This window comes from Chaetura pelagica, unplaced genomic scaffold, assembly GCF_000747805.2.
Source record: "Chaetura pelagica isolate M959 unplaced genomic scaffold, ChaPel_1.0 scaffold246, whole genome shotgun sequence".
NCBI classification, from domain to species: domain Eukaryota; kingdom Metazoa; phylum Chordata; class Aves; order Apodiformes; family Apodidae; genus Chaetura; species Chaetura pelagica.
In genome coordinates this window covers 1,451,199-1,460,778 of record NW_009953647.1, presented here as the reverse complement: position 1 = coordinate 1,460,778, position 9,580 = coordinate 1,451,199, and the positions used below count along the sequence as shown (strand labels likewise).

Here is a 9,580-nt window from a genome sequence, read left to right as displayed (position 1 = left end):
TTAAAGACATATTCTTATGTTCCTCTTAAAAACTGCAATAGCTAAATTTTAATTGTGCAGTGGCTGTAGTTAAAATTCCATGTAGCTTCACATTATACTTTAATAATGTTCCTCTGTGTTTTGCAGTATAAGAAAATACTTCAGAATCTCTGTGCTTAGTGTAGGAAATATTGCAGAAATATAAATATGTGCAAAGGGTAAGTGTGGAGATTCTAACTGTGATGAAACTCTCTCCTAAATAATACAGCCCCAGAATACTTGGTGGATATTATCAAAAGGCATTTTATACATGTTTATGCAGGAAACTCAAATCTTTCCTCCAGATACAGCTACAGCTCTTGCTTGAGTTTAAAAAAATACATTGTATGAAAACTTTACACGATTTGTCTTGCCAACACATTGTCTGCTTCTCTATGCTCAATGAGATTAATCACTGGCTGCAGAACTCTGACCTGCTATAAGTGCATGTAACTTTGCTTTCCACTCCTTTATACTTGCTAAGGATTTGGATTTTAGAAGAGATACAAATTGTTGTAGTAGCAAGAATTTATGAAGGTTGGGTTTCCCTGTTACCAAACAGTAAAGTCTGGTCGTACACCCTGGAAATCATTGACAGTAAAAGACCGTGATCGTCTCCTCAGGGTGGGACGACCGGGATTTCTCCCCTTAACCAAATTTAAATAGGGATCAGATCTTAGGAAGCGTGGGTAACTGTCTTGCTCCATCAGCCTGTAGACTGTGTTTTGTGCTGCATCAAAAGTGGTGATGATGGGCTGTCCAATATTCTGACTTGTGACTTCTTTGGTTTGAAAGTCCAAATTCACCTGGAGAATGAGGAAAAGTATATTTAATGTAGGTTAATGCATTTTCTATGCTGTTATCCATAACAATGTTGCTGCACTTTGGCAAAAATCTTCACTGATCAGAGGACCTTGAACCCCTCATACAACTGTTTATTAATATCACAGAAATAGTATGTTCATGTTCAGTAATGGTTGCCAGAAATCCTTCCCAGGCATGTCATTGGTGAAATGGCAAACTGAAAGTATAGAAGATGAAGTTTCATATTTGACTAAAAATAACTTTCTAATAGTGATCTTGGTACAGTTGCAGCTGTCAGGCTTCACAACACCAGATTAATATTTAGGATTCACATAGAACTCTGCCTCATTGGAATCTGTTAGTGAATATTTTAAAATTCTGCTTTAAGAATAGAGTTTTAGTATTAGGAAGGTGAGAAAACTCTAATAATTAAAATATTAAAATTATTCTAATGAGGTTTTGGAGGCTTTAGATTGGAAAAGCATATCAAAAAGATCATTTATACCATGTACTGTTACATTCATCCTGGGAAGATGTAATTGGTATGACATTTCTATTCAAGTGTTAGGAACATATTTAAGTATGTTATTTTGAAAAATAAGATGGAATTTATATTTTTTAAAAGTTGATTCTGTCAAAAAGGTCTCTTTAATGTTCTTTCTCAGTGAAATACGCCTGTCGTTTCCATAAACCTAACTAAAACAAATAGTTTAGATGGAAGAACTGAAGAGCAATTAATGACTTTACTCATCAAACCTAAGATTTTACAATCCTCTCAAACTCTGCTTGGAGATTTGTGTGTAAAAGATCTCTGCTGGACAAGAAGTTAGTCAGAGAGAAGATGCAAGCTCCAGAGCACCATGATCTGAAACGAGATGCTGTTGGCTGGTCTCAGCTGCTCAGGTGAACACAAGGAAGAAAGTCTCACCAAAACCAACTGCTTAAAGTGAACAGCAGCACTTGCACCGTGCACCAAATCAAAAGCAATATCAAAATCCTAAATGTGGACAGTATCAGCACTTGATGTCATACCTTAAGTGCTCATAAATTGATCAGTTGGCAATGGCAGGTTCTACCCCAAACTCAGGGTTTGTTGCTTTTTAATACAAGGTCCACCCAAAGACATGCAGCAGGGAAAACAAAAAGAGGGACATAAATCTTTGAAAGCAGAAATTTACTAAGAAAACCTGATCTGAATGTTACATATGATTTGTGGAAATTACAGGCAGAAATCCCACCATTTTGTAATCTTCCTCCTGAAATGAGAATTACACCTTTTTCACTCTTGTTACAGGGAAATAAGTGTTTCACTTTTGCTATTCCGACAAAAAAAAGAAAACAAGGGAAAAGGAGCATTAGCAAGTGAAATATTTGATCTGCTCCAAGTTGATGGAATTACAGGAAGTGCTAGGTCCAAAAGACCTGTTGAAGAGACTGTGACTTCAATGAGAGTTCATACTCTCCCAACCTGTTCAGCTCTTTCCTAGAGCAGGTAAAAAATGTTCTTTTTGCTCATTTATAAACCCTTTGTAACATGATTCAGTAAAGTGAAGAAATTGTAAATACAAAAATCTTTTGCAACACTGTAATACAGACAGATCTTCAGGCTAGTGAGGGTTGGCATATCAACATATTTTTGTGCAAGTGCTGATAGTAACTTACCAAGAATATGCAACTAGAACTGGCAGGAAGGAGGGGGGTGTCAATCAAGAAAGGTCCATGCTTAAAACATAATCTTATTTTAAAGATATGTTTAATTTAATAGTTTCCTCTAGTCTCTTTTAGTCTTTTGGCTTATTTTAAAAGAAAAGTTTCTGAATCTAAGTTCTGTAGTAATTTAGTAGGCAGTTCCTATTTTAAAAGGAAGAATGTGTTCTTCTGGAGTTAGCTTTAAATAAAGACAGCTAATGTTTTTTCTTAAATGCTAGCTGATATGTCTCATGGAAGCTTTAACATTTAATAACACTATTTTTTCTTAAATGTACCCTGTATGGGTGTGTGTATATATATATCCTGGCTATATAGACCACTAGAAATCTCCAGTTCCTCTGATATCATATTTAAAATCAAGCTCTACACTTAGAATAGTAACTTAGAGGGGTTACTGAAAGGACTGGGAGGACACTGAGAATAATCTGTGCAGTTGCTTCCAGATTTGCTTCCAGAGCTTTGACATTTAAGACACAGCCTTCTTACGTCAGGGACTACATGATTAACTGGTGCCCCTGCTTCTGGGCATGCACTTCTTAAAAGCAGATTTCATCAGATGCAGTTGTGTCAAATGTGTCCGATGAGGAAAATTTTTACTGTACCTCTTTTGGAGCATCCTTCTGTATGAATGTTTCATAAATGGCCTTAGCTTTTGGCAAAAGTTCATGTGCAGTTTTGCTTTTCTTGTAATCCTCGCAAGCGATCCAGAACTCGATGTTCTCCTCACTGAACTCAGTTTTCAGAAACTTTGTAAAGGCATCCAGCCCAGCTGCAGAAAGGCATGTTGAATTGCATCACAAAATCATATTCTTATCAGACAGTTCCTCTTTTCACAAAGGCTGTGCAACAGAATAGGCTGCGCTGCCTTTGAGTTACATCACATTATAGAGAATTATTTTAAAATACATAAAGGTTTTTTAATCATTGCAGTTCTTTCCTTATGATCCTGAGTGCTGTAACTCCCAGTACAGAACTCTCAGCCTCTGCAAAAACCCACTACCAGGATCTGGTAAATTTAGAAAGATAAGGAATCAAAACATGTGGATATACGTGGAAGTGATGGACTTCATTCTGGCTGAGTATCAATTCATGTTGACTGAAACACAATTTGAATCTTTGCTCATAAGTAGACTGTTTGGTCTTGCAATCAGGGATATTTGAGGAATATTCAAATTAAATTCTACTATTTATTGAAGGAGCTCTTTGGTGCCTGTTATATAACTTCATCTAATAAATTACAAAACTCAGAAGTTATTTTCAACTATTTTCAGCAGTTGACAGCATGCTACAGCCTAAGCATGAGGAGAGCAGAAACACATGCTGCTAGAAATGACCCTTAATACTCATAGTTTAGATAACTGACAGGTCTATTTAAGTGCACAAATGAATGTTATTTTCCATCAATTTTCCATCCTAACAGTCTACAGGGAGAGGAAAAAAAACCAAACTACTTACCTTTCTCAGAAAGCAGTTTGTCAAAAGATTCTCCCCATTTCACTGCTTCTTCAGGAGACACACTGCTTAAGAAACAGAAAGTGGTTTTGAAGGCTTGAGCATATTGTGTATTCATGAAGCTGTTTTAATATATGTTCTCAGGATTATTATTAACATATTATTGCTCAGGACTGTTTCAAAAAGCCTTTGATTAGATCACAGCACTAAGAGAGCTCATTCTCTTAGGGACTTCGGAAACATTTGGCTTAATTCCTTTCTGACATTTTTCCTGCAGAGTGTACTTTCTCCTCCTTTTTTACGAAACATCAGAGCAGAGATTTTTTCTCTTTGGTGTTTGTGTTGTGCTACTGATCTTCAAGGGAACTGAGATACCATGAAGTATGGCAAAGCTCATAAGGGAATCAGATCAGTCACCTATTTAAACTTAAAAAGCAGCCTTGCAGAGATGTGGGTTTCAGTGCCCTCAGTGTGAGGCTGTGTGACCACAATCTATTTTTAATGAAATACAGGAAATTCTACAGCCTGAAGACAAAGCTGTAGCAATATGGTTTAGGTGATAGTCTTATAGGGTAAAAGCAAATGCTAGACTTGCTTGTTTACCAAAAACATATTTCAAATGTCATGTTATTCTGAGACAATGTGTTCTGTTTATAAAACTCCATGTACTCTTCATCAAATATGCCAAGCTGCATGTATTTTACTTTGATTTCAAATATTCTGCCCTAGAGAACAATACAAAAAGGAGAAAAGAACAGCCTGCTTTGTTCACACAAGTACAGTTTTGGAGAAACCTATTTTTGGTTTTGTATAGATTAACTCTGGACACACGCCTGAACAGTACCTTGATTATAATTAGACCAGAAATGGAGTATGCCTGGAGATGAATTGTATCATGCTAGGACTTAAATTCCAAGCCTGAAGGTGAAATTATTTTTTATCAGGTGTCTTATGAGTATGAATCTTTAGAACCATTTTCATTTGAGGGCAAAGCAAAATACACTGAAAGTATAATAAGTAAGTTCTCTATGTTAGTTGGTTAGAACTGCTCATGGACTGAACCCTTTTTACATACGATTCCCTCCTCCTGGAGGAGGATTGCCATTCTCCTGCCTGGTTCACATGCTTTGGGTTGCCTTGGCAAGATCTGCAGGCACATGAAGTTCAGATGAAAGGAAAATCCAATCACTTTGGGAAGGAATTTAAAGCAGTAATCATCTTGGTTTTGCAAAAAAAACTGAAAGGAGGAAGAGTTGTTTCGTCTTGGTTTTTTAATTCTTTTAATGTCACAGTTTTTCTAGATGAAATCATTGCTTATAGAAATGAAATTTTTAACCAAGGAGAAACAAAAAGTTCTTGAAAGAAATGCTGGAGAGCTGAAATTCAATAAATTAGCATAAGCCAGTAAAGTGGGAGACTTCCAGAGTCCAGGAAAATGAGACCTCTGTCCCTTATAGTCCCTTGTTTAGTTGTGAGCAGTTTAGAAAGTGCAGGTCTCTGAACTGTGTGGACTTGTAAGTCTGGGAAGAGTAGATTCCAATAGCTACAGAAATTAATTTGATCTTAGTGAAAAATAAACCCTGATGACTTCAGACAACATACACAGTCTGCAACTGCATGGAATGCTGGAGAGATTCTTTGCTGGGTTTGGAAACTCAGTGTGAATTTCCGGTTTTCCTTCAGAAACTGCATCAACCCTGTAGCCTCTCAGGTCCCCAGGACCTGGGTGCAACATTGAGTTGCTGCAATAACAGACAGAAACCAAGATTTATTCAGCTTTCCCACTTGCTAAATATGAGAAGAAACTGAGTAGCAGGCCACAGGCATTTCCACTATCACCCCGCTGTCCATTTGCAATGTTTCTTTACATTTTCCTTCTACTTGTATTAGTTGGTATCTCTGTGTGAAGAACACAAATCTTGAAAAAAAAGAGTAAACCACTTTAAATCTCAAACTCTTTGCTCACTTTATTATGAGAGTTAATTTTTTTTTCTTTCTTTTGCCAAAAATAATCTACAACCCCCTCTAATCTATATATAGAGAAAGATCAGCAGAAAATCTGCCAGTTCCTTCTCTATACAACAAGAACAGCAGAATCCACATCAGTCAGGCACCTGGCTGAGAGTAATGTAAAGGGTAGTTGGATGAGTGAGAAAGTGAGTCTGTTAAAAAGGTGATATTCTTCAGATCATTATTTATTGCTATTGTATCTGCCCCTAGAAGCTCCTTGTCATACATTTTAAGAATGTATTGATGGCTGTGTGCTTTGTGTGAAACACCCAGGGGGAATCAGCCCCCCAGTGCTGTCTTCAAACAGGTGGCACAGAAGCTGTGCTTTCTCTTTTTAGATACAATCTTAGAACAGTTTTACCTGTCTGGGACCAAGACATGGAAAAAAAAGGTGTTCCCAGCACTGGTTTACCTTTTTCATTGTTGCAATGTCTTGTATTGCCAAGTGAACTCTAAAACCACTGTATTGAGCCTTCTGTCAACAGCAAAACAAGAAAGGAGGGAGAAAAAAAGAAGATAATAAAACCCTCTGTGAGCAGGGATTGAAAGTCTTCTAGACTGGGAGGACATCCTGTCATTTGGATGGGCATAATATTTGGCCATGTAAGCAACACATATTGCCTAATTGCCCAACTGCAGAGGTGGAAGTGTTTTGATATTGACTTCTCAGCCACTTTTTCAAGGGTTCTAGAAACAAGTTTGGGTCTTTCTGCAATTCTACCATGTGTGCAGCACTAGTAAGGGCTTGTAGAAGCTGTTTCGGTCGGAGCAGGAATCTTGCCCCCCAAATAGGAACTGCTTAAATAAGTCTCAATGAGACAAAAGAGCACAGGAAGCATTGAACAGTTCTAAAGAGCTCTGTAATGGAAAGAAAGAGGTGTCAAATTTTTGAGGCCATGGATTTGCAGTACTTTACATTTCAGTCAAGAAATGCACAAATGCAGTTCTTAATGTATCGGTGAGATCTTGGCACCCCGCTGAGGTCAGGAACTAAACTCTTATTGAAGTCAACCAAACCAAGATTTTGTCCTGCATCTTTATGTAAAACAATGTAGCAGGGACAGTATTAAAAGTGTTCAAACACCAGCATCTGAATTTTTGAGACAACCAATTACTGCAATTATTGAGGAACAATGCGTTCAGTATTTGACATGCATTTGGCATTTGCACATTATAGAATTCCTTGGAAAACCTGCTTTCCAAGGAGCTGTGTGATTTCCCTGTAAGCTGTAATTTGTCAGTTACATTTCTGCATTGATGCTGGTTCAATATAGTCAGTGGACTAATGAAAACGCTGGTGGCAAGAGCAAGGGTTCCAATATATCTGCAAGACTGTGGGGACCACTCTGCACTTCGTGATGTGAAAATACTAGTGGTGAGTTACTTTGATGCATAACCAGATAATTCCATCATGTTTGCGTGCCTGGGTTAGATTGCTAACTTTTAAACTGAATAGACCTTGAAAGCATTATTCTCTGCCAAGCCTGAATGCACACACACAACTGCAGGATACCCTCTGAATCACACAGGCACCTTCTGAAAGGAATTTCCATCGACTCAGTCTTTTAAAATGCTTACCTTGCTGCTTTTGTCAAGTTTCCAGGTTTACCAAGATGATCACCTTCGTGGAATTCAGGTTTCTGCAGGAGAAGGCTCAGCCTATTTCTCTTCTGCTTAGCTCTACAACAGAATTAGGGTATCTTTTCAAGCGACCTTGTTGAAAGGGGTTTTTACCTCAAATGTTTCCTTTGTCTAATATCTTTGCTTCTGCATCATAGATCCCCTTATGTTAACTAACAGTAATGTTGATATTACTTCTCCTACATATATTATTCACAATAATTTTATTTATTTTTACAGTTCAGCACAAATTTATATATGAAATACTGGCAAAGAGAAACAAATCTTTTCACTTTCAGTGTCCTTTTCATTTCTTTTAAAGATGAAGGGTGAGATCTTACATTCAAGAACATAAACAGTTGGCTCAGCACCTTCTGCTTCTAATGTTTCACAAAGAAAAGGGAAGTATTGCTTCCTGTCATTTTACATTTTGAAAAAGAAGCTTTGCCAGATCATATTCAGGCTTTAAAGTAGCATTTCTCAGAACTTGTTGAAGCCTCCCTTTCCTATTTTCTTAGTTTGTTATTTGATATTTTTCCTTGGTCATAAAAATATTTCTGTGATGCATAATATTTTATGTATACAATTCCTAGGATTGCAGTTCATGACTTTTCATATATATGTCAAGAATAAAACGATCCATGCCCTGAATCCATACCCACAAGCTATGTTAGAAGAATCCCTGTATGTAAACAGAGCACTAGAAGCGTTAGCCTGACCTTAAAACTTACCCAGGTTTGCTTGCTTTATGTGGCTCTTCTTTAATTGTTGATTTCATGACTTTGTAATAGGATTTATCCTTTGAAGCAGAAATGTTTAGTTGAGGGAATAAGAGAATTGGGGTCTCCATCTTCCTCTGAGAAAGCTTCCCAGTTTTGGAAAACGTCTCTTTTCTTTCCTCACAGCAGCTGCATCTGGTGTCACTGGTGTCCTCGGGAGGTCTCTCACATGCTGGATCAGGCTGGGCTGTCCCCAGTTGGCCGTTGAGCAGTTTCCAGAGCAGGTAGTGGGAAGAAGGAGGTTCCCCACCTTCTGCCACTGCGCGTAGGCAGGACTTTCAGCAGAGTTTTGGTTTTGCAGTCGTCACATAGGGAAGTGAGATTGCAGCTTTGCAAAATGGCCACTGGTGCTCCAGACAAACACGGCTACAGCAGAGAGCAACTCCCAGGCTTCTGCTTGTGCAATTTGGTGTTTTACTAGATTGAGGAAGACGCCATCGTTTTCGCCCAGGCACCTGTGAGAAGTGGACATGGTCTCTCTAATATTAACTTTAATGAAAGTGATTTTGCATGAAATAGCATACAACGTTGTCTTAAGCTATTAGAAGACCTTAAACTGCCCTCTACAGCCTCAGGTGCCATATGCTAGACAGCAAGTCAGTTCTATATAACTCTTAACTTGAAAATCAGGGTTTCTGAGTCTCCTGCCAGAGTCAGACAAAGCTGTGGTTGATCAGGTATTTCATAAGTAAAGATTTTATTAATTTTTTTTCAGAAATTATGAGCACCTACTTCTAATTTCAAATTTGTCTGCTTAAAGCTCCTTCTTTATCTTTTATATCTATGGTATTATTTTCATTTATGATCTCCCAGCCAGGATAAGAAGTCTTTAGTTCAGCACAAAATGTGAATTTTTGTTTTTAATTTTGACAGCAAATAACCAAAATTTTCTCCTTTACATTTGTGTAACTCGATGTGTTCATTTTTTAGGCTCATCAGCACAAATTACCTCTTCACAGATAAGTCTGATGTACAACTTGTGTTGGAGATGTCATAGGAGCAAGGCATCTACCAAAGAAACCTCTTCAATGTTAGCAGAATGAGGGGCAGGAAAAGATTAAAATTATGCAGGCCTCCTTATTTTTAATGTTAATGCCTTATTTTGATTATTCAGGTGAGACACTGAGCCTTGAGATGACGTGACCTCATCTCCTTCCCACAGTTTTTCCTAGTTCTGTGCAATGACT

The 9,580-nt window shown here is 37.7% G+C and overlaps 1 protein-coding gene across 2 annotated transcripts; it reads right to left on the bottom strand.

Moving 5' to 3' along the window:
• Window positions 1-405: 405 nt before the first annotated feature.
• RGS18 (regulator of G-protein signaling 18) lies at window positions 406-8,649 on the bottom strand. Of its 2 annotated transcripts, none has more exons than XM_009999891.1 (5): window positions 8,346-8,649; window positions 7,573-7,674; window positions 3,988-4,049; window positions 3,135-3,301; window positions 406-824 (listed from the first exon to the last, which is right to left on the bottom strand). In XM_009999891.1, exons 1-5 carry the CDS (start codon window positions 8,462-8,464, stop codon window positions 570-572), a joined length of 705 nt encoding a protein of 234 aa, XP_009998193.1. In that variant the 5' UTR covers window positions 8,465-8,649; the 3' UTR covers window positions 406-569. The 2 variants fall into 2 exon arrangements, with proteins under 2 accessions (XP_009998193.1, XP_009998192.1); XM_009999890.1 differs by having other exon boundaries at window positions 570-824; window positions 3,988-4,052; window positions 8,346-8,464.
• Window positions 8,650-9,580: the final 931 nt, after the last annotated feature.